Source organism: Gymnoscopelus microlampas (genome assembly GCF_963454915.1).
Source record: "Gymnoscopelus microlampas genome assembly, chromosome: 24".
Classification (NCBI taxonomy): domain Eukaryota; kingdom Metazoa; phylum Chordata; class Actinopteri; order Myctophiformes; family Myctophidae; genus Gymnoscopelus; species Gymnoscopelus microlampas.
The window spans coordinates 15,080,143-15,105,385 of record NC_139961.1 but is presented as its reverse complement, the minus strand read 5'-3'; the positions used below and the strand labels follow the sequence as shown (position 1 = coordinate 15,105,385).

Genomic DNA, 25,243 nt, shown 5'->3' with positions numbered 1-25,243 from the left:
CTTGTAGATCTGCTATTTTATACGGGACCGCCAAGCTTCAGACTGGAAATGCCAGAAATGATGCCAAAAATAATGGCTTGCCACAGCAAATGTTGAGTGACTACTGCTTCAGTTATACTCTGCCGCACGACGAAGTATAAATCTTCAGGGTTTACAATGAAAAGGAAGTAAGGCAATTAAAGGGATAGTTCACCCCCAAAATGACTTTTTTTCTATCGATTAGTCACCTCACGGAGACTTGAATTCATGGATAATTGTTACGTTTTTGTCGCATTCCTAAGCCAATAATTTGATGACCGGCAGCGGTTCCGGTAGGAGACTGGAAATTAAGCGCTGAGCGCACTGGTCCATACAAACCAATAGGAGAGTGCGCTCCCGGTGCGCATTTTCCGAACGCACCCAATGAGTCTCCTTTGTGTCTCCTAACGGAACCGCTGCCTACCGGGTCCGCTGGTCATCAAATTATTGGCTTAGGAATGCGACAAAAAAAAAAAAAAAAAATCCACTAATTCAAGTCTCCATGGGGTGACTCATCGATAGGAAAAAAAGTATTTTTTTGGGTGAACTATCCCTTTAAGCATCTCGCTCGTTGTTGCAGGGATTCAAACTTTGACTTTTTGGAAACGGTGAATAAACGTTCAGTTTATTCACTATGGCCCTTCTGCCGGAACATTCTGCTGTCTCCCAAACTCAGACAAATTTGTATATTGTAAATTAAACATTCATTTTATTCCTTTTTTTTTTTTTAAGAGTGGACCGTTTTGTTCCTTTGCCGGGGGGGGGTCATCGCTGATTAGATGATGCGTCCTCACGTCCTCTAATCCACGGTCACCAGGCTTCTCACTGTCGGGTACAACTCAAAGAATCCCTGGCAAAGAAAACACACACAGTACAGTATAGGACATTTGTTGATAGCGTCTTATTTTCAACCCATTGAGACCTGAAGCTACATGTCTCCTAAATCTCAACAGTTTTCTGAAAAACTTATGTTTCTATATCAGTGGTGCTCAATCTTTTTCATGTCAAGGACCCCCAAAATGATACGTATTTGGCCGCGGACCCCCATCAAAATATTTCGATCCAGGGACCCCCAGAAGCAAAGATTTGAGTTAAAAATATATTATATTCAAAGATTTGCACACATTTTCACACATTTAAAAAAATAGCAGATCTACAAGCTCATAGTGCGGCACTCGGTGCCGCGCTATGAGCTTGTAGATCTGCTATTTTTGAATAGCCCAAAGTGTAAAATAATGCGTTTTAGCTCAAATCTAAAATTAATGACAAAGTTCCAGGTCTTAATGGGTTAAACCTGATAAAATCCCCCATTAGGGGGCCGTCACAATTATTGCATAATCGTCTAAATCAGTGGTCCTCAAACTTTTTCATGTCAAGGACCCCCAAAATGACATGTATTTGGCCCAGAAGCAAAGATTTGAGTTGCAAATGTTCGCTTTAAAAATATATATATTCAAAAAAGGTTGGCAGAGATTTTCAAGTTTTTTTTCAAAAAAAGCCAAAGTATAAAAAGGTTAAATTTATTGCGTTGCTATATTAACACATTTAGCTGGGGACCCCCTGGAACCCCCCACCCCACGGACCCCTGGGGGTCCCCGGACCCCACTTTGAGAACCAATGGTCTAAAATTATTCGTAATTATTTGAGATCATCACAATTATTTTCCCATAATCGTCACAATCGTTTCCATGTTGAAAATGTTTCACATATTTTTCAAATATTTAAAAAAGCAAAAATAGCTGATCTACAAGCTTACAACTTACAAGCTTGTAGATCAGCTATTTCTATTTTTACATGTATAAAATTATTAAATATGTCAATAATTTCTTTGTATATTTAAGTTACTTGTCATATCTGCCCTGTGCAGTTTTTGATTACGAAGCCTAAAAGGCAAACAGAAAATATGTTTGTAGTCATACGTTTCAATGCTCAATGGCCAAACACATAATTAAATCGCTAATCACAATTATTTGTGAGACAATTAATCGCCAACTTAATAGAGGCGTTCACCCAAAAAATTACTTATTTTCTATCAATTGCACACCCCATGAAGCCTTGAATTCATGGATATGTTTTTGTTTTTGTTGCATTCCTAAGCCAATAATTTGATGACTGGGTGTATTTCCGGTAGGAGACACAAATAATCAAATTATTAGCTTAGGAATGTGACAAAAACTTGAATTCAAGGCTTCATGTGGTGACGTGCAATTGATAGAAGATAAGTAGTTTTTTGGGTGAACTACACCTTTAAATTTGTAATCGTGACAGACCTTATCCCCAATGTCATCTTGTGTGCAAAGCACAGAAGATAAACAACTTCAACTATGAACAATCTTCTTCTCGTCATTTCGTCAACATTTGCAAAATAACCCATTGAGGCCTGAGAGGTTCCGATTCAGCAAAATGTCTTCTAAATCCTAAACGGTTTCCTGAAAAACGTATGTTTCTATATCAGTGGTGCTCAAACTTTTATCATGTCAAGGACCCCCAAAACTATATGTATTTGGCCGTGGACCCCCCATCTCAAAATATTTTGTTCCAGGGACCCCCAGAAGTAAAGATTTGAGTTAAAAATTATCGCTTTAAAACAATTATATTCAAAGATTTGCACACATTTTCACCATTTTTGAATAGCCAAAGTGTAAAATAATGCTTTTTTTTTTTTAGCTCAAATCAAAAAGTGACACAGATGCGTTCCAGGTCTTAATGGGTTTAAGTCAGGGGTCTCCCACGTGGGAGAACACACTTCTACAGCTCTTTGCGAGACCAGAATCCCCTACTTGGCCCAGGGGGGAGATATTCATCTTGATGAGCTTCAGGCAGCACTAAATGTCCACCAGTAGGTGTGCTATCTGACAATGGGGTCTAAATTTCTCAATGGAAGAGAGTAGGGAGACTCTCCTCCAGCCGCTGCAAATGTGCCAGTTATATTTTATCAACACCAGTGGTGGAAAAAGTACTCACATTTTTACAAGTAAAAGTATCAATACTGCAATGTAGTACTCTGTTTCAAGTAAAAGTCCGGAATTCAAAATTTACTTGAGTAAAAGTACAAAAGTATTGGTATCAAAATGTACTTAAAAAGTACCAAAAGTAGAAAGTACTCATTATGCAGAAGGTCCCATTTCACAAGTTTTCAAATGTATACAAATATTTTGAAAATAGCAGATCTACAAGCATTGTGAGCTTGTCGATCGGCTGTTTTCAAATGGCCGAAATGTATGTAGGGCTGAAGTGATTAATATATGTTTTGCAATAATAATCAAAATCTACAAAGTAACTACCGGTAGTTACTAAAGCTTTCAAATAATTAAGTATAATATTTGCCTCTGAGATGTAGTGGAGTAGAAGTAAAAGTGCTGAAAATTAGAAATACTCCAGTAAAGTAAAAGGTACCTCAAAACTGTACTTAAGTACAGTACTTGAGTAAATGTACTTAAGTTACTTTACACCACTGGGCAATACCCCATTGTACCTGTTGCACCCATTAACATTCGACCGATCGACTAAATATGGAGATACAGGGATCCCTGATGTCGTCAGAAACTTCTGACGCTGTGTTGATGACGTCAACGGGCATATACGAACGTGACGCAAAGCTCCACCAATCCGTGATCGATGGAGCTGGCCAGTCTAGTCCATTAAGGCCTGAGGTTCCGATTCTACAAAATGTCTTCTAAATCAGTTCTAAAAAACAGCGTTTTGAAAAAAACGTATGTTGCTATGTCAGTGTTTTTCAAACGTTTTAATGTCAAGGACCCCACAATGTATCCATCGCAAAATATTTTGTTCCTGGGACCCCCCCACACAGGCAAAGATTTGAGTTACAAATGTTCGCTTTAAAAATATATACATATTCAAAGATTAGCACAAAATGTCTCGATTTTTCAAAAATAGCAGATATACAAGCTCGTAGAGTGCCGCGCTACGAGCTTGTAGATCTGCTATTTTTGAATAGCCAAAGTGTAAAATAATGCTTTTTAGCTCAGATACAGATACAGACATTTGTGGGTTTTTTTGCTTCTCGAGTGTCAAACCGACAAACATACAAAGATTTCGTGAAGTAACAGATAACAGATACGTTCCTGATTGCAGCTTTAACACAGAGCAAAGGAGCCAACTAAGAACACGAGAAATGGATTAGAGAGAGAGAGAAAGGGAGCGCTAGTGTTTGGTTCGTTAAACACAATGAAGTGTTCTCTCACAGGTACATTTTTTCACACCATCAGACTTATAGCTGTGGATAGGAGCGGTGTTGATTTAGACAGCAAATCTTGATTTAGTTTTAGTCACACAGTCTTTTGAATGAAATTGCATTTAGTTTTAGTCATATTTTAGTCATCTGAAATGTTTCAGTTTTTGTCTAGTTTTGGTCGACTAAATATCATAAGATTTTAGTTGACTAAATCCACAGTTGATTTAGTCGACTAAAATGTCTCTTGGCGGTGCCTTGATGGCATCGTGATGGCTGATTTTACACTTGGTTGCATGCTGAAAATAGCAGATCTACCTACGTTGTGAGCTTGTAGATCGGCTATTTTCAGAGCGCAACACCCGAGCGCAACCCAACATAAAACGACTCGTCTTTTAGTTCTACTGGATCTCTTCTCCACTCGTCCCTCACTGACATTTTAGTCCAGTTTTTATTTGTTGACAAAATTGTCAATACATGTAGTCTTAGCTTTAGTCATCGTAGCTTAGTTATTTATTTAGTCAGTGAAAAAAGATAGTCGAGTAACATTTTTCGTCATAGTTTTAGTCGACGAAATCAACACTGGATAGGAGGCGAGGGGGGGCAGGGGTTTTACCTTGAAGAGCGTGGTGCTCTGCAGCACGCCGGAGGTGCAGCACATCTCCCGGATGGAGTGCATGGACAGCTGGGGGGCCCCGATGTCCAGCACGGGGATGCCCAGGCGGGCGGCCAGGATGGGGCCGATGGTGGTGCCGCACGGGCTGTCGTTGCGCACCATCACGTCCTGGCAGGAGGACAAGGAGAGAGAGAGAGAGAGAGAGAGAGAGAAGTCGAGTCAAGTCTGCTGTTATTTGGCAAAATACACGTTTCAGAGAACGCGAGCGTTTCAGAGAACAAGAGAAGGGTAAAGGCCTGATTTATCCCATTAAGGCCTGAGGCCAATTCAAAAAATGTTTTCTAAATCCTAACAGTTTTTTGAAAAAAATAAAAAATACATTCAAAAATAGCAGATCTACAAGCTCATAGCACGGCACTATGAGCTTGTACGGTATATCTGCTATTTTTGAATAGCCAAAGAAATCTTAAAGTGACACAGATGCGTTCCAGATCTCAATGGGTTATACTGTGTTGCGTGCCGTTGTCACATGCTAAAAATAGCAGCAGATCTACAACGCGTAGCGAGCATGTAGATCAGTTATTTTCATTGTTAAAGGGATAGTTCACCCCCCCAAAAAAATCGATTAGTCACCCCATGGAGACTTGATTTGATGACCGGCAGCGGTTCCGGTAGGAGCTGCCTACCGGTCAAATTATTGTCTTAGGAATGCAACATAAACATAAAAAAACATATCCATGAATTCAAGTCTCCATGGAGTGACTAATCGATAGAAAAAAAGTCATTTTGGGGGAAAACTATCCCTTTAAAATCTCAGCGTTTTGGGTCCATTTGCAACCACCTGACCTTGGGGGAAAGACCATGAAACTGCTCATGATCATTCTTTGTAATAAAGTGTTATTTCTTTGCTCTCGGGTCAAGCACATCGAAATGAATGGCTGAAGCACAAACGTCTACGATTGAGACGCGTTTCCCCCCCCCCTTTCTGCTAGAGGAGTGGTTTTCAACCAGTGGTCCGGGGACCACCAGTGGTCCTTGGGAGGGGTACCAGGGGGTCCCCAGCGAAATTAGTTAACATAGCGTCACAATCATTTTAACCACTTAGCTTTGGCCATTAAAAAATAGCAGATATACAAGCTCATAGCGCGGCACTGCCATTTTTGAAAAACCTTGAAAAAGTGTGCATATCTTTGAATATTTATATTTTCTTTAGTGAAAATTAACTGATATCTTTGCTTCTGGGGGTCCCTGGCACAAAACATTTTCAAATGGGGGTCCGTGGCCAAATATATATCAATTTAGGGGTCCTTGGCATGAAAAAGGTTGAAAACCACTGTTGCTATAGGACTTCATAAGCAGAGACACTCCAAGGCTAGAAAACGCTACTTATTTATTTGCATTCAAGTCTGACACGACACACAAGTGATTTGTGTTGCTCAGGGCCGACGGCATGCTTTTGTACGGTTGAGCAAAACAGATCCGTCTTTTGTTCTGTGTCCCAGTATAACTACAGCGTAGTGCAGCGGTATCCACTTAGGTTAACATGTGTGTATTAAACGTTTCATGTATTCTGTGCATGTACTGTCCTCAAGCAGTGGTGGAAAAAGTACTCAAATTCGTTACTTGAGTAAAAGTATCAATACCACAATGTAGCAATACTCCATTACAGGTAAAAGTCCGGAATTCAAAATTTACTTGAGTAAAAGTACAAAAGTATTGGTGTCAAAACATACTTAAAAGTACCAGAAGTAAAAGTACTCATTGTGCAGAATGCTCCGCTTCAAGTTTTCAAATGTATAAAAATCGTTTGTAAATAGCAGATCTACAAGCTCGCGATGCGACGTATTGTGAGCTTGCAAATCGGCTATTTTCAAATGGCCGAAATGTATATAGGGCTGAAGTGGTTAATGTATGTTTTGAAATGATAATCAAAATCGACAAAGCAACTAGTAACTACATTTTTCAAATAATTGAAGTGGAGTAAAAGTACAATATTTGCCTCTGAGGTGTAGTGGAGTAGAAGTACAATATTTGCCTCTGAGATGTAGTGGAGTAGAAGAAAAAGTATTGGAAATTGGAAATGCTCAAGTAAAGTACAAACACCTCACAATTGTACAGAACTTAATTAAGTAAAATGCACTGGGCTACTTTACACCACTGTCCTTAAGGCATGTGAAGTAGCAGCACCTTCTTCAGTGAGATTTAAAATGCACCGAGGTTGTAAGAATTAACATCACAGACCATTAGTCATGCGCTTAGGATTGCTTTTAAAACGCTGTTTCTGGTGCCGCGCGGCTTGACGTTAATTGACCTCAACGGTGCCGGAGGTGTAATAAGGACAAGGATAATTCCTTTTAACAGGTCGTTCATGAAAGTCCTTGCGGTCTTGTTTCCAATGAGAACCTGTGAGCAATTAGGGGTTAAGAGTCTTGCTCAGGGACAAATTTCATTTCATCGAGTCACACAGAGTTTAAATGGGAGCTTGCATCATCATCAACGTGCCATTCTTTATCTCTAAGTCTCAGAGGTGATTCAGAGAGCCTTTTGTCTGCAGAAACGGGGAAAAGTATAATGTAATGCGTGATGATCTGTATTATTGTCCCTGTTCCATCCGATCCTCGTTTTAAAAGAAGTCGAGAATAGATTACGTCTTTCATTTTCTACGTTGCCAAGGAGATCTCTCTGCTGGCTAACCGGTGACTCACTCTCTCACACACACACACACACACACACACACACACACACACAACAGACAGGGAGGCGTTGAGCCCACACCTGTGAACAAACACAATACAATCTTGGTGTGTGTGCACACACACACGACACAAATTGCCATTCTTGTTCGTACCTACTGTGTAAAGACGCAATTGAGCTTTAAAACCAGAAAAGCATCCGTGTCATATTTTATACTTTGGCTATTCAAAAATAGCGGATCTACAAGCTCATAGCGAGTCACTTCGTGCCGCGCTATGAGCTTGTAGATCTGCTAATTTTGAAAATAATCGTGAACATTTGTGCAAATCTTTGAATATTTATATATTTATTTCATAGTGAACATTTGTAAGTCAAATCTTTGCTTCTGGAGGTCCCTGGAACAACATATTTTGAGATGGGGGGGGAGGGGGGTCCCTGGCCAAAAACATGTAATTTTGGGGGTCCTCGACATAATAAGGTTTTGGAGCACCACTGATATAGCAACATAAGACATGTCTAGAATAGGCCTCAGGTCCGAATGGGTTAACCAACAGTGCATGTTATTTTCAGGCACACACACACACACACACACACACACACACACACACACACGCACACACACACTTACCTGAAGAGGTACATCAACACGTGCAGCGATCTCTCTGACGATAGAGGCAGTGACGGCCGTGGTAGCGTAGCGCTGGTTGCTATTGAACTTTATCACTGGACCCTGACACCAATTAAACATGAACATGCATGTGTTAATAATAATAATAAGCTTTATTCCAGACACTGCAGTAAAAAAAAAACATACAAACACCCTCTAAAATGTCTCCAGAAACCTGGTAGACCACCAGTACCTCGTACTACTTTTATCAGGCTCAGTTATAATTACATTTTCGGAGGCTTTTAGGCTCTCCATAAATGTATACATAACGTTAGGGGGCAAGGCGTCCAAGGTGGGAACATTCACGATACACAATGACACAATCATTACTGTACATGGCAACTGTACTGTAGCTCATCGGTTCTCAAAGTGGGGTCCGGGGACCCCCAGGGGTACTTGAGGGGGTTCCAGGGGGTCCCCAGCTAAATGATGGATAGGAACCAAATGGACCCTTATGAGTCTGTACCTCTGAGAGTGTACAAATACATTTGTACACTCTCAGAGTTACATTAACATTGATTTTACTATATAAATTGGGGTCCCAGGGATAGAAATGCCATTAAATGAGGGTCCGTAGCCCTAATGCATGTTAAACTGGGGGTCCTTAAAATTAAAATGGTTGAGAATCACTGCTAGAGAGCCGTAACAATCTTCTCTTATGGGGGTCCCTGGCTTATCTTTTCAAATGGGAGTTTGCGGGCTAATAAGTGTCTATTTGGGGGGTCCTTGACATGAAAAAGTTTGAGAACCACTGCTGTAGCTACTGTAGACCTGTTGTAACCTATACGTTGTTATACCTTTTAATCCGGGAGCCACCTCTGTGTCTCATTAGTTGTTGCTATACATATACATACAGTAGCAACATAATTATATACATTTCTTTTGTTAGAATTTATATTCATAGCGCGGCACTCGTGCCACACTATGAGCTTATAGATCTGCTATTTCTGAATCATCTTGAAAATGTGTGCAAATCTTTTAATATATATATATTTTTAAAGCGAACATTTTGTAACTCAAATCTTTGCTTCTGGGGGGTCCCTGGAACAACATATTTTACAAATGTTAAGACATATATATATATATATATATTGAAAGATTTGCACAAATGTTCACGATTTGTCAAACAAATAGCAGATGCACAAGCTCGTAGCGCAGCACTCGGTGCCTATATTTATATTTCAGCCTATAAGGACATGCCCCAACACAGGGAAGCCAGCCGACGGACAGACTTAAAGGTAGGGTAAGTGATTTTCTTTGTTAAAATAAGTGTTAAATAGCTCTATATTCTGATAGTCCTCATTGCTATAGAGTGTTTGTTCAGTAAAAGGAGTCTCTTTGTCTCTCCAGCTCTTTATTAAACAGAAAATGCATTTCCGTTTCAGTTTCAGTTTCATTTCGAATTTTATCCAATCAGGATAGAGAACTCAATCAGGATACAGATTAAACAAGTGAAATTGGAAGTGATGAATGGGTTCGTTCTCCCGATTGGCTGAGATTTTGACACCTACCGGAACATTCATTTTCTGTTTATTAAAGAGCTGGAGAGACATGGAGACTCCTGTTACTGAACAAACACTCTATAGCAATGATTACTATCAGAATATAGTGCTTTAACCTTTTAACAAAATACTTTTTGTTTTAACCAAAAAATATCACTTACCCTACCTTTAACGTGAGCTTGTGACAACATAACAACAACATTGGATCCACTGGGACAAAAGGTCATTTCTTTTTCCCCTTTTGCTGAAAAGCAGCAGTCCTGGACATACGAGGTTTCCGCATGTATATGTATATGCATGCACGTGTGAGGTTAACCCATTGAGACCTGAAGCCGATTCTACATGTCTCCTAAATCTCAACAGTATTCTGAAAGACGTATGTTTCTATATCAGTGGTTCTCAAACGTTTTCATATCAAGGACCGCCCAAAATTATATGTATTTGGCCGCGGACCCCATCAAAATATTTCGTTCCAGGGACCCCCCCAGAAACTAAGATTTGAGTTTAAAATGTTCGCTTTAAAAATATATATATTTCAAAGACTTGCACACATTTTCACGATTTTTCAAAAATAGCAGATCTACAAGCTCATAGCGCGGCACTCGGTGCCGCGCTATGAGCTTGTATATCTGCTATTTTTGAATAGCCCAAAGTGTAAAATAATGCTTTTTTAGCTCAAATCTAAAAATGACACATAGTTCCAGGTCTTAAATGGGTTAAAGAAGGTGTTACTGTACCTTGTGAAAGGCCGGTCTGTGATTCTCGTCATGCTTCTCTCTATGGAAGAGATCATCAAAGCAGCATTTTACATTCCAGTACAGGAGTACTGCACTGCACCGTAACCGTGTGCACTTTACTAGAAGATTTTTGATTAATCAATGCAATTATCTAGACCATAAAATATGGTGATAAATTACAAGTATTCATCACATCAGTTATCTGAACAGACATCTTGACATTGTATTTATAACATGGAACAAAGACAAGACATTCACATTTTGGTAAAGTTATAAATAGCACCTACAGAAAGTACAATTTTGAGGTATTTGTACTACTACTTGAGTATGTCCAATTTCCAATACTTTTACTTCTACTCCACTACATCTCAGAGGCAAATATTGCACTTTTACTCCACTACAATTATTTGAAAACTTTAGTTACTAGTTACTTTTTAGATATAAGTCATGATATAATTAAACATGCATTAACCACTTTAGCCCTATTTTATACATAGGCTATTTTCAAACATTTTAGTACTTTTACTTTTGGTACTTTAAGTACATTTTGATGCCAATACGTTTGTACTTTTACTCAAGTAGATTTTGAATTCTGGACTTTACTTGTAACAGAGTATTTCTATATTGCAGTATTGGTACTTTTACTTAAGTAAAGAAGTTGAGTACATTTTCCACCACTGCATGTAGTAGTGCAGTGGTTCTCAACCTTTACAGGCCGTGACCCTTCACTGTCATCTTGGGGACCCCCTCCCCTTCAAAATCATGTGGGGGGGACCCCACAGGTTGAGAACCAGTGTGTGTAGTGGTGGACCGAGTGCAATGTAACTGACTGGTAGTTGGGGTGCAGGGCGTGGGCCATGTCGGCGCTGATCATGAAGGACTTGGGCGCCGCCTGCTGGAAGGCTGTCAGATTGCCGGCGCTGGAGGCCAGCCGGCTCAGGATCAGCTCCGTCAGGTTGGACTGAGCCCCCTGGGCGCTCTCTGAACCCACCTGGTCAACACACACACACACACACACGTTATAATAACAAGTAAGACGCGCGAACGCGGGAAGCGAACGCAAAACAAAAAAATAATAATGAAAAAAAATATGTAAAAAAAAGTAAAACGTTTTTTAAATACCAAAAAAAATCTGCGTTAAAAGGAGCATCTTAGAAAAATACAAATTCCCCAAAACAATTTTTTAAATGTTTTTGAACAATTCAACAAAGTGTTTGAAGTGCCTGTTTCACCCACTTCCGGGGGGCGGAGCCAAAATCCGAGGCCGGCGTATTTGTTCGTAGACCCCCACTTAGGGGGGGTAGAAAAAGTTTGGGAGCGATTCGGGCCCTTTTCATTTAACATGGGGTTTCAATGGGGAGTTTTTAGGAGCCTTCTCCGGGGCGTGGCTTCCGGGGGAAGGGGCGGGCTTAAACGCAACCTTGACAGGTGTGTTCAGTTTTCAAAGACCTTTCATTTGATGTATGGTACGTCTATATTGGACATTTACTTGGCTGCACACAGGCAGTGCACACATACTGCACACAGAGAGACAGACAGACACACTGTCGCTTTTCCGAGTACTCAAAGTCGCTTTACAAAACCGAAAAAAACAAATTATTATTAGGAAAAACTAGGTTGCACGTGGCAGATATGACAAAAATGTAAATACACAAAGAAATGCAATGCGGGTCAAAGGGCGCTCTGATCGGACTGAAACCATGCCCAAATTAGGAGTCAAATATCACAGACATGTCATAGGCGACTGACGTCTTAGACGACTGATGTCACAGACTGGTTAACCCATTGAGGCCTGAGGTTCCGATTCTGCAAAATGTCTTCTAAATCCTGGTAAATCTACAGTTTTCTGAAAAACGTATGTTTCAATATCAGTGGTTTTCAAGCTTTTTCATGTCAAGGACCCCCAAAATGATATGAATTTGGCCCCCATCTCAAAATGTTTTGTTCCAGGGACCCCCCAGAAGCAAAGATTAGAGTTAAAAATGTTCACTTCAAAACAATATATATTCAAGGACTTGCACATACTGTATTTTCAAAATATTTTTTAAATAGCAGATCTACAAGCTCGCAGCGCGGCACTCGGTGCCTTTGACAGCGTCACCAGACGCCCCGAAAGCGTGGCTTAGTGGTTCAGGGGCTGGAGCCAGCAGGGTTGCCAGATCTGCTCATTATAATTTCCCCGCAAGATTTTATTTGAAAATAGCCGATCTACAAGCTCACAACGCGTCGTTGTGAGCTTGTAGATCTGCTATTTTCAAATAGCTGATGTACATGTTAAAGCGCTCATGTGGCTCGTAGTCGCTTCTTTTGGGCTGGTTTTCCTAGACCCGGTTGCTTGTTTCTCTCACAGAATCTGGCAACACTGTCTGGAGCCATGCGCATGCGGTACAGTAAGCACGTCTCACCTCCTCGTTGTCATACAGAGTGATCATGCGGATGTTGGTGTCCCTGGCCAGAGAGTCTCCCACACAGGACTCCACCAACCCCTGGAGGAGGAAACCAAACCAAGGACGCATTAGACAAAAAAGAGGAGGGGAAAAAAAAATCACCCCTACTCTCACATAGAATTATGTCTAGATAAGCGTCAACGTTTTTACGGAAACCATAAGTCTGCCGCTGATGAAGTATGGACTCTTTTAACCCTCTTAGACCGGGAACGCATCTGTGTGTCATTTTTAGATTTCTTTGGCTATTGAAAAATAGCAGATCTACAAGCTCATAGCGCGGCACAGAGTGCCGCGCTATGAGCTTGTAGATCTGCTATTTTTTAGAGACATCGTGAAAATGTGTGCAAATCTTTGAATATATATTTTTTTAAACATTTGTAAAAGATTTGTTCCAGGGACCCTCCCCCAAGGAAGCAAAGATTTGAGTTACAAAATGTTCGCAAAAGAAAAAAAAAGAATTCAAAGTTTTGCACACATTTTCACGATTCTTTAAAAAAAATAGCTAAATAAATTTAAAAAAAATTACACAGTCAGATGCTTTCCCTGTGTAAATGGGTTAAATTGGACATAATGTGTGCAGTAGGCCATTTCCGTCCGTCCGTCCGTCCGTCCGTCCGTCCGTCCGTCCGTCCGTCCGTCCGTGTGCGCGCGTGCGTGTGCCTGTGTCTGTGTGTGTCTGTGTGGTGTACCTGCAGGGCACAGTAGCAACTGTGGAGGTTGTCCAGACGAGGAGAATAGATGAACTCCTCGTACAAGCCCCCTAAGACCTGGAGATAGGAGAGATTACATTACCCCAAAAGAACAGATGAAGATGGATATAGATACAAACAAACCAAGCAAATAAACGCACACACATGGTTTTGCAGAGATCGGGGGACATTGCATTAAGCCGGGACATCATAAGATAAGATAAGATAAGAGCGTTATTGTCATTGCATACACAACGAAACATAGTTTGGTCGAAACATGTGATCCACCCGACAGAGATGATATCTGAGCTGTGGTCGATACAAGGGCACATTATAGAAATCACAATACTGACAACAACTGAATACAATGAACATTATCTCAAGAGACTGCAATAGGCTCTATGCACAGCAGCCATATTGGAAAGAATTTGGGCCTCTTTTTACTTCCTTCACAGGTGTTACCAATGATACTAATGAAGGCTCCGTTCCATTCTGGTCAGGGTGCTGATATCATGCATGTTGGCTCACTAGAAACACTCCATTTTGGTTCCCAAATGGCCCCTTATGGTGGGTGTGTAACTCCGAGAGTGTACAAATGGAACCAAATGGACCCGTAAGGGTCCATTTGGTTCCATTTGTACACTCTCAGAGTTATGGGGGTCCTTGAAAATAAGACAACCACTATGCCACACTAAATGGAACAGAGCCTTAATTAGTATTGGTAACACCTGTGAAGGAAGTAAGGAAGGGCCCAATTCATTCCCAATATGGCTGCTGTGCATAGAGCCCATTTATACAATATATGATGTTCTGTTGATAGTGTGTGCAGCCCTGCCCGGTTATGTTTCTGCCGCTCTGCCACCTTCTTTGGCCTGTAGCCAGCCATAGTGTGGGAGTGGCCACTATATCCCCCCCCCCCCCCCCCCCCATACTACAGAAAATCGGCGTGCAAACAAGTTGACACGACACTCCAGACAACAGAACAACAGAAAGGCTTCAAAGACGTTGTTGTGGTGGAGCCCTCACCCCGGGCTGTGTGTCAGCCAGACAGAGCTCAAAGTCCAGCAGGGCGTGGGGCTCCACACTCAGCTCTGAGCTCAGCAGCTTCACCAGCACCGAATGATGTTTCTCCGCCTGATGATGATGATGAGAGACGAGAGGAAGGGCGGGGGGGGGGGGGGGGGGGGGTGGACAAAGGGAGGAGACGTCACTGGATGGAGAAAGAAAACTGATCCACATTTCAAGTTGTTTTTTTTTAGCATCTCGAGGTGTATGATGACAAAATGCACCCGACACGTTGGTTGAACGAACGAAAGCGCACACCATAGAGCCCTGCCTCCCTCCACCTTTCTGTGCGCGGGGCACCGTGTGATGGCAATGTTTTGGGGTTGTGCGCATGTACGAAAAGGCACAGGGAGGAAGGGCAATTATGAAGGACGCCGACTGTTAAAGCCTTGTGTCAATAATGTTTGGTACACGAGTGGACCGGGACCACAAATCAGTCCAGAAATGTCAATGACAGCAGCCCTGTATCTGTTGAAATTGACTAAAAAGAATACATTTGTTAAGAGCATCCAGCCAAAGCGCTTACCAAACCAGCTTATCGGTCTATCTATGAAAGAAATAAAGACTAAAGATCCAGCATGATAGGACCAGTCCTCTGTGTGTTTTTCAGCCCATACAGTAATGTACTGCATAGGCTTAGTGAAATCATCTCACATTTTGACTGCACTTTCAGTGTTGCACTCTATGGCAGGAAACTGAGCACGAAAAGCCTAAGCCACAGTTTATTATCAACTTAATTTTAAAAAGGTGTTGTCCTGCAGAGTGCAGACTATATGATATTATGGACATAAACTATGGTAAAACAATCATTGGAATCAGTGCAATGGTATTAATTAGATGTACTGTAGGCTATGTAACTAAAGTGCACAATGTATGGACTATAACTTAGAGCAGTGCAATAGGCTCATTCATAATTTGCTGCTTGTGAAGGTAAATAAAAGTCATGAGATTTAATAGGATATGTAATGCATCGTGTGAATGTCCCATGTGACAATAAAACACCAACATATGAAAATACATTATTTAACATGGTTCAACTTTAATGTTATGCCTGTGAGCATTTTTACAGTGAATTTTAGCTTGATATAATTAACCCATTTAGACCGCGGAAGAATCTGTGTCATTCTTAGATTTCTTTGGCCATCAAAAAATAGCAGATATAGGGCGCACCGAGTGCCGTGCTACAAGCTTGTAGATCTGCTATTTTTTGAAAAATTGTGAAAATGTGTGTAAATCTTTGAATATACTGTAGATATATACATTTTTAACTAAAATCTTTGCTTCTGGGGGTCCCTGGAACAAAATATTTTCAGATGGGGGTCCGCAGCCAAATACATGTCATTGTGGGGGTCCTTGACATGAAAAAGTTTGAGAACCACTGATATATATAGCATAGTAACATACATTTTTTTCAAAAAATAAACTGCTAGGAGACATTTGTGGAATCCCCCAGAAGCAAAGATTTGAGTTAAAAATGTTCGCTTAAAAAAAAATATATATATATATATTCAAAGATTTGCACAAATTTTCACGATTTCTCAAAAATGTAAAATATTTTTTAAAAGCCAAAGAAATCTAAAATGACAGAGATGCGTTCCCAGTCTTAATGGGTTAACATGGTTCAACTTTTATGTTATGCCTGTGTCACAGGCTGTTACATACTGTCAACAAAGCAGAATTCATGGAATCACAAAACAGGGGGCCATTGGCGTGAGGGGGGGGGGGGGCACAGATTTCGGTAGGTCACCAATTCCGGCAAAACTAGCAACCACCACACCGGGAGTCCGGGACGCATTAACTTATACTCACAGGTTGCAATCAGTGGCAGTTCTAGCTTGCATGGCGCACAAACGCGTGTGTTATACTAGCCTTACATGCATAGGACACCACATAGCTGCAATGCTGCATACCTTTTTCGCATTTTTCATCTTCTTCTTCCCTCTTTTTCCTAAACTGGGCACCTGATGGCTTAGACATTTTTTTTCTTATCCATTTTTGAGTTGATATTCACAATTTGGTAGCATTTTGTAGTGTGACCGATGTTAATAATCGCATTAGTAACTGTATAAGGCTATAGGTGCGCTGTTTGATAGAATAGCTCCCCCACCCTACCTCGGGCTTCCAATGGTGACTCAACCCCCTATATGGTTCTCAACCAGTGGTCCGGGGACCACCAGTGGTCCTTGAGAGGGTTCCAGGTGGTCCCCAGCTAAATGATGGAGAGTTGGTAACCAAATGGACCCTTAGTTGAGAGTGTGAAATGAAACCAAATGGACCCGTAAGGGTCCACTCTCAAGAGTTAAATTATTGTTAAACATCTGCATTACTTAATTTACAAGAAGTCTACACAATTAGAAAATGTAGAAGAATGTTATTTTGATCAACGTTTGCCTGTTATCTCTCCTATGGTACCAACATCAATACAGCATGGAATTGTGGACAAAATCGTATCAAACGACAACAAAATATTCCAAGTTTTGGGTCTGAGAGTCTAAATCTCATCAAACGGTGGTTCCGTGGCTCAAATGCCGAATAAACAATGGACCTTGATATGAAAAGGGTTGAAAACCACGGCCCTATCTGATTACTTCTGAGATGTGAGACCTGATCGTGATCGTGAAGGTACAATATATTTTGTGTGTTTGTATGTGTTACCGTGGTGGTAGCATTGCTTGCGTCCCCAGAGGATGCAGAGCCAGTGTCCAACTCTTCCTGGATGGCAGTGGCTATAATGGGCACTCTGAAACAGACACACACACACACGCTTCCAGTTTCATATAAACTGAACATCTTTCTGTTGTTGCACCGAGTGCCGTGCTATGAGCTTGTAGATCTGCTATTTTTTGAAAAATCTTGAACATTTGTGCGAATATTTGAATATTGTTTTTTTAAGGGAACCTTTGTAACTCAAATCTTTGTTTCAGGGGGGTCCCTGGAACTAAACATTTTGAGATGGGGGTCCGCGGCCAAATGCATATCATTTTGGGTGGTCCTTGACATGAAAACGTTTGAGCACCACTGATTTGAGTTACAAATGTTTGCACGATTTTTCAAAAATAGCAGATCTACAAGCTCGTAGCACGGCACTTGGTGCCGCACTGAGGTTGTATATCTGCTTTTTTTTTAATACCCAAAGAAATCTAAAAATCTAAAATAAAACAGATTCTTTACCGGTCTAAACGTTCTTCAGGCATGTAGTTTAGCTTAGATTGACTCAATTTGGCAGGTTCTCTAAATCTAAATAACATGTACTGACGCCTGTACAGTATATGCTGTCAGTACAAAGAAAAGATACATTTCCTGTCAATCTCGTGCTGTTGTACTCACAGGTGGTTCTCCTTGTTGGGGCCAAAGGAGTCATTGATGTCCCTCTGGAGGTGGATGGCAAGGTGGGGGACCCTGAGAATAGGCCTGGGGACGTGGACCAGCCGATGGACCAGATTGTCTCCACTCTGTCGTACCAGGACACACAGATTTTAAGAGGACATTCCAAAATAAACCCCCCCAATACTCTATTCTTAAAGGAGGAGTTCACCCAAAAAAATGTCTTATTTTCTATCAATTACACACCCCATGAAGCCTTGATTTCATGGATTTATTTTTGTTTTTGTGGCATTCCTAAGACAATAATTTGATGGCCGTGTGTATTTCCGGTAGGAGACACAAATAATCTACTTTGTGTCTCCTACCGGATACATTAGCCGGTAGGAGACAGGAATCAAATTATTGGCTTAGGAATGCAACAAAAACAAAAAAGAATCCATGGATTCAAGGCTTCATAGGGTGTGCAATTGATAGAAAATAAATCATTTTTTGGGTGAACTCCTCCTTTAAGAGCCCCTTAACGGTCTCACTGCCAGACTTATTACTGGCTGCGTTTGCCCACTGCCAGAGATTTTTCAATTTTCTTACCTTTTTCAAGTAGTCACAGAATATTTATCTCCAGTATATTCGATCCCCTGATGGTTGCTAATCACAGCAGGTTTCACTGTGCTTCCGCAAAAAAAAAAAAAGTCATTGCGACCTCCCCGTTCAATTTTATAAGCCTTAGAAAATAGCATGTCTCTGCCAAAAATACATAGTAAAAAAAGTACACAGGAGCCGAGATACAGCCTTTTTAAGTAATAAGTTAACCAAGAAGTGAATGGAGCAGCAAATCTTCGGATCACAATATCTTGGGTACTGAACGTTTTTCTCAAAGAAAAAAAAAAGTTGTTCTTGGAAGCCAGGGCGTCATAAGTCGTTCTTGGCAGTAAGAGAGTTAATAGCCAGAGTAATACAACTGTTATCTGTAAAAGACCATGGGCTACCTTGACCATAACTCGGCCGGCAACGGTCAGGTCGCGGTCGAACCAGGTGTTCCAGATGCCTCCTCCGTAACACTCCACCCCAACCTGCAGGAAGCCCTGCTTGGTCTTTTTAGACCGAGGTTTAACCTGAAACCACGAGGAGAGGAGAGGAGGAGGAGAAAGCAAAGACAGACAATATTGTAAGTAAGAAAGAAAGTACATTTTGTTTATACAGCACGTTTCGAAACAACGTTACAAAGTGCTGTACAATGGGAAACAATAAAACAATCAAGTAAAACAAGTTAAAACCTGGCACATAACAGCAACAGCACAGCACAACAAGAAAAAACAAAAACATTGACCTGCACAAAGTGGGTCAGGCAAATGTGATTTTAACAAGTTCTCAAAACCGTCAACTGACTCAGCATTTTTTATCGCCAAGGGTAGAGCGTTCCACAGTGTAGGAGCAACCACTGCAAAGGACCGTCAGTCCTTTAGTTTTAAGTTTGGCTTGTGGAAAATAATTAGAAAATGATCAAGGCAATGGCCGGGCGATCATTTGTTCATCACATACTAGGGCTGGTGAATTAATATTAAAATTTTGAATATTCCTCGAATATGGGGGAAATATGTATATTCGAATATGAAAATTAATATTTGAATTTAAAAAATAAAACGTTTTTTTGTATTATTTTTATGTTTATTTGACAGATTGGAACCGAGCACTTGATATATTGTTTTTTGTATTGTCCCTGTCAAATAAACATTAATTACATTTTTATTTTAAAGAATCTTTTTTTTTTAATATATTTTTTAATAATAATATTCGAATATATTCGAATATCTGCCAATTTTTAAGACCAATATTCGAATATAATTTCTGAGGAAAGTTACCAGCCCTATCACATACCCAGGGCTAATACAGCCTGGTTATGATGACAAAATGAGAAAAAACGAATGATAAAATGTTGGTATTTGTCACTGCTCTCTTACCCTGAGGCAGGGGCTGTCCGTGTGCGCCCCGATCATCGAGAAGCCATTTCCAGGGAGGTAGCGCCCGCCTACTGCAAACGCGATGATGCTGGAGTAGTTCCTGGTCACAAAGTACTGCAGAGGAAAGGATAGCGTAAATCAAGGGGTCTTCAACTAGGGGGGTCCTCAAGAGTTACTACAGGGGGGGCCGCCAAATCTTTGTGATATGATTTTATTTTTTATTTACATTAACCACTTGAACCTTAGCGTCCCTTTTCTGAGGAAAAAATAGCAGATCGGCTATTTTTGGCAAAGAGGTATAGGGTGTAGAGGGAAAAAAGAACAGACCAATTGAAAAAAGAAAATCTGAAACATAATTTTATATATCATCTCTCTCTCAGCTAAGGGGTCCTTGGCCTGAAAAACGATGAGGACCCCTGGCTTAAAATGATAACGCTGCCCAGCAAGTGTTACAATACAATACAAAATGATAGTCCGTCACTTTAGTATTGTATAGGACTAGAAGTTCGGGCCGCTACGCGGCCCGAACGTCTAGCGTGACGCGTCGTTCACTTTGCAGTGCCACCTTACAGGCACCTCACAGTGTGAGAGCGAGTGCTCTCCTAAATCCACGGCAGGCTTTGAAAGTACCCACTTCAGAAAGAGGTGACGTGCATCACCTCTCCAATGACCAAAACCCACTATGGAAGCCGTCGAACTGGTGCGATCTGACGGCATCCTAGAATTTATAGGTAGGATGTGATGTCATGCGTGATGTCATGCTGTCGTGAGACGCACTGGCGTTGTGTCCATATTCGGGACGACCGTCTCATCGTGATGTCAGATTACGTCACACTGGCGTGATGTCAGATTACGTCACACTGGCCACATACAACGTTCGTACATACTGACAACCGACATGGCGCAGGATTCAAATTGTATATATAGATAAGTTATAAGGAATAGTATAGTGTTGGCTTGTATGAAACCCAAGCCTTATTATTCATGACGTTTGACATGAATATGTTTGAACTAACTAACTTTGAAACCAACTAAATAACTTTGAAAGTTGCAATCCATATCTTTTTTTTAGTGAATAAAATGTTATTTCGACCAATCTGTACGATAGAGTATATTAAACTCATTAAGACCTGGAACGCATCTGTGTCATTTTTTGATTTGAGCTAAAAAGCATTATTTTACACTTTGGCTATTCTTTGAATATAGACATTTTATAAAGCGAACATTTTTAACTCAAATCTTTGCTTCTGGGGGGTCCCTGGAACAACATATTTTGAGATGGGGTCCACGGCCAAATCCTCAGTGTTAATATCACTCAAGAGTTACACATTTTATAAATTAAAATAGGGACTTTATTGTGCAACGTCAGCCTAAAAAGAGCAAGGCAGAGTTTTCCACTTGAACCTATTAAAATAGCTTGAAATGTGAGAGGCCGTTTTAGTTGGAACTGAAACTGCAGATCACGTGAAACTCTGGAAAAAGGAGCCTAAAGCCACTGAAAATATCTTATTACTCTGCAAGTGGCCTCCAGAATCCATGACCATGCGACTCTGTCAAGGCTGGAAGCATCATTATTAGACGCTGTCATGAATGTCTACTCACTTATCTGACACAATAACTCTTATCTCCAATCCAGTAACAACTTGGCATCATTCCAGCTCCTGTTCTGACAGACCAACCAGTGTTGATTTTGACAGCAAATTTTGATTTAGTTTTAGGGTTAGGGTTTTGAATAAAATTCCTTTAGTTTTAGTCATATTTTAGTCAGCTGAAATGTTTTAGTTTTTGTCTAGATTTAGCTGACTAAATATCATAAGATTATAGTCGACGAAATCTACAGTTGATTTAGTCGACTACAATGTATTTTGGCGGTGCCTTGATGGCTTGTTTTATACTTGGTTCCATGCTGAAAATAGCTGATCAGCTATTCATCAGCTTGTAGATCAGCTATTAGATCAGCTTGAAGATCAGCTATTTTCAGAACACCTGAGCGCAACCAAACATAAAATGACTTGTCTTTTAGTTCTACTGGATCTCTTCTCCACCAACATTTAGTCTAGTTTTTATTTGTTGACCAAATTGTCAGTATATTTAGTCTTAGTCTTATATTTAGTCATCGTAGCTTAGTTTTTATTTAGTTTTTATTTAGTTTTTATTTAGTTTTCGTCAGTGAAAAAAGGTAGTCGACGAACATTTTTCGTCAATAGTTTTAGTCGACGAAATCAACACTGCATCCAACAGTAACTCAGGACAACCGTGCAGACACACTGACCTTGGATGTAGGTTTGATGTCCCACTGCTCCGTCTCTTTCAGCTCGATGAAGCCGGCCCCCAGCAGCCGCCGTTTGCACTCGTCAACCACTACGAGCCAAAGTGGGGATAGAGAAGAAGAATACAGACTTACTACACTCGTAAGTTTGTTTGTTTGTATGTTTTGAGCACCGTTTCCTGTCACTTTTCAACACTCTGCACCAGGGGTGATGCAACTTTGATGATGGAGAGGGCTACCACTTTTCTACACTCACTCCAGGGGGCCACATTACATATTGTTGCTGTCGGGCAGAAACCTCTTATCTCCATATTTCAACTTTTTTTCATAAATGAATGCCGTACTTCGTACATTCTAGTATGTCACACATAAGTGTCAAAAATAGCTGATCTACAAGCTCAAAACGCGTCGCATCGTGACATGTTTAGAGCTTGTAGATCTGCTATTTTTGCTATTTTGGAATTGAAATCGTGAAAAGTAACACTTTTATTTAATTTCAAATGCATTTAGTTATACTCAAGTTAACTTTATGAACTTAAATACAAATACATTGGACATAAAAATTGTCATAAAAAGTCATTACACTAATAATATAGACTGAAGTAATTAAAGCGGGTCATGTTTGCATGTTTGGAATTGTAATAACAGCTGAAATCAATAATATATCAGTATTCTGATATTAACCTGCGGGCCGCATTAAGTGAAGGTGGGGGCCGCATGTGGCCCCCGAGCCGCCAGTTGCCCATGCATGCTCTGCACCAAGACATGGTGCAAGACTATCATGGTGCAAAGGTAGGAGCCAAGATTATGCAACGATTACTTGATCTTATCTCCAGATCGAGGTCCACACCTGACACACACTGGCTGACAATGACTTATAGTCATTGTCAGCTGAATAGAAACGGTTTTACATTATGATGTTCAATATCTCCAATACTTGGGCGAAAATCAATGCTCCTCTAAATGGTAAATGGTGCATTTATATAGCGCTTTTATCCAAAGCGCTTTACATAGATTGTGCATTACATTCACCCACACACACATTCACACACCGATGGCATGCAAGGCACCAACCTGCTCTTCGGGAGCAATTAGGGGTTCAGCGTCTTGCTCAAGGACACTTTGACACTAACTCTGGGGGAGCCCGGGATCGAACTGGGAACCTCACGGTTCCCATCAGGGCCGCTCTACCAGCCACTCTAGCATCTCTATTTCCCCTTTTCAAATGTCTTCCTTTCGGTGAGGCAGCAGGTCAAACGCAAAATAACAAGAAGCCATATTTTCTCAAGAATAAACTTAAACGTTCCTAAATCCTTACCATGATATGGTGACACCCCTTTGTTGACAAACTGCAGGAACTCTTTGGCTGCGAGCTGCATGGCTTCGTTTGAGCTCATGATGAGAGACTGAGAGACAAACACAAGACAGACAGAGAGACACACAGAGGGAAGAGTGTTAATGCATAGACAAGACAGACAGACAGATCACAAAATAACGAAACAGACAGCAGTCCTGCAGAGATCTAGATAGGAGAACGCTAGCCTGTCATTGGCCAGACTGATAACGTGGATTCCCTCTCACGTTCCCTACCCGGTATCAGTCTGGACTTCGGCCCCATAGGGAGCGAGTATGAGAAATCAGAACATGATTTTGATGCTTTTCACTGTTGTACGGACAGCAGTTGAAACGCAGTCACCGATTGGCCCGATCATTGAGGAACGTGAGAGTGAATCTAGATAGGAAAACACAGCAAACGTGCAGAGATCTAGATAGGAATACACAGCAATCCTGCAGAGATCTAGCTAGGAAAACACAGCAATCCTGCAGAGATTGATAGATAGGCCATTCATTTCAACACAGGCCATTCACTTGTAACAGAGTATTTTTATATTGTGGTATTGCTTTTACTAAGTAAAAAAAGTAAAATATCCAAGTAGTTCTTCCACCACTGCTTTGCAGAAAAAAAGCACATGAAAGTACAATTTAAATACAAGGTCAACTAAATATCAAATCAAATCTAACTTTATTTGTATAGCACATTTACAACAGCCCAAAGCCACCCAAAGTGCTGAACAACATGGTTAAAACAAGGTAATTCAGACACACAGAAGCATCAACAAATAATATGTATGCAGGACAAAAAAACAAAAACAAAAAATAAAAACAAAACAAGGCAGAGTTAGGACAAAACAGGATAGCTAAGTACAACTAAAAGCAAGAGAGAAGTGAGTTTTTAGTAAGGTTTTAAAAGCCCCAATCGACTGGGCAGATCTAATGGAGAGGGGCAACATATTTATGCTCCTCAAAATAGGATTGAAAAGCCCATGAAAGCCTAATGGTCTGTTTCAAATGGGGTCCTTATGCACTCAATTCATAGTGACATTAAGACAGATATACAGACAGATATACACTACTATGCAGAACATCATAGAAACAGTTTACACATTGAAAAATTAGAAAAACATTATATATAGTAAAAAGTTCGAGAAAAAAAGGGGGAGGGGGGGTTAGGTTGTGACTTTCACAGGGGCCAGTTTTGAATTGCAGCCTCCTGAAGGTACTCTTTTAGGGCAGTTTTGAAGGAGAGTAGGGTTTTACACTCCTTGACTGCTTATGGTAGGGCATTCCACATTTTCGTTGCATAGCAGGAGAACGAATTCAACCCCAATTGTTTGTACCAAATCTGGGGTCGCTACTTGTCAAAAAAGGAGCAAATCTACAAGCTATCACACGCGCTTGTAGATCTGCTCCTTTTTTTGACAAGCAACACCCAGGATTACACACAGACAGGAAGCTAACCTTCCACAGCAACACAGACAAGTCTAATCCCACTTTAAAACGTCCTCCTTGTTGCTCTTTAAGGCTATAAAGTCAAAGCAATCGTCTGTGATCGAGCATGGCAGTGATAATACATACATACATGTATTTATGTCACTTTACCTGCATTAAGTGACTGTACTCCCTGTACCCGGCGTGCTGCTCCTGGAAGAAGATTCAGTGACACCACTATTCACTGTTCAGACCGGGGACTCCCTCTTTCTTTGGTGTTTCGCCCAGGTAGGCGT

At 40.7% G+C, this 25,243-nt stretch overlaps 1 protein-coding gene across 2 annotated transcripts; it reads right to left on the bottom strand.

Moving 5' to 3' along the window:
* On the bottom strand, positions 1-25,192 carry LOC311040478 (aspartyl aminopeptidase-like). 2 transcript variants are annotated; one of them, XM_084050789.1, is made up of 15 exons: positions 25,119-25,192; positions 23,497-23,584; positions 22,182-22,270; positions 19,910-20,023; positions 18,938-19,063; positions 17,955-18,079; positions 17,283-17,367; positions 14,589-14,696; positions 13,563-13,640; positions 12,832-12,912; positions 11,257-11,417; positions 10,427-10,466; positions 8,149-8,250; positions 4,827-4,994; positions 1-868 (listed from the first exon to the last, which is right to left on the bottom strand). In XM_084050789.1, exons 1-15 carry the CDS (start codon positions 25,122-25,124, stop codon positions 818-820), a joined length of 1,422 nt encoding a protein of 473 aa, XP_083906915.1. In that variant the 5' UTR covers positions 25,125-25,192; the 3' UTR covers positions 1-817. The 2 variants fall into 2 exon arrangements, with proteins under 2 accessions (XP_083906915.1, XP_083906916.1); XM_084050790.1 differs by lacking the exon at positions 25,119-25,192 and adding an exon at positions 23,934-24,003.
* Between the last annotated feature and the right edge of the window lie 51 nt (positions 25,193-25,243).

Coding starts and splice junctions, on each gene's coding strand:
- LOC311040478 (XM_084050789.1), bottom strand. Junction 18,080..18,937: donor CCGGCCGAGTTATGGTCAAG/GTAGCCCATGGT, acceptor CTGGTACGACAG/AGTGGAGACAATCTGGTCCA. Junction 869..4,826: donor AGAGCACCACGCTCTTCAAG/GTAAAACCCCTG, acceptor TTTCTTTGCCAG/GGATTCTTTGAGTTGTACCC.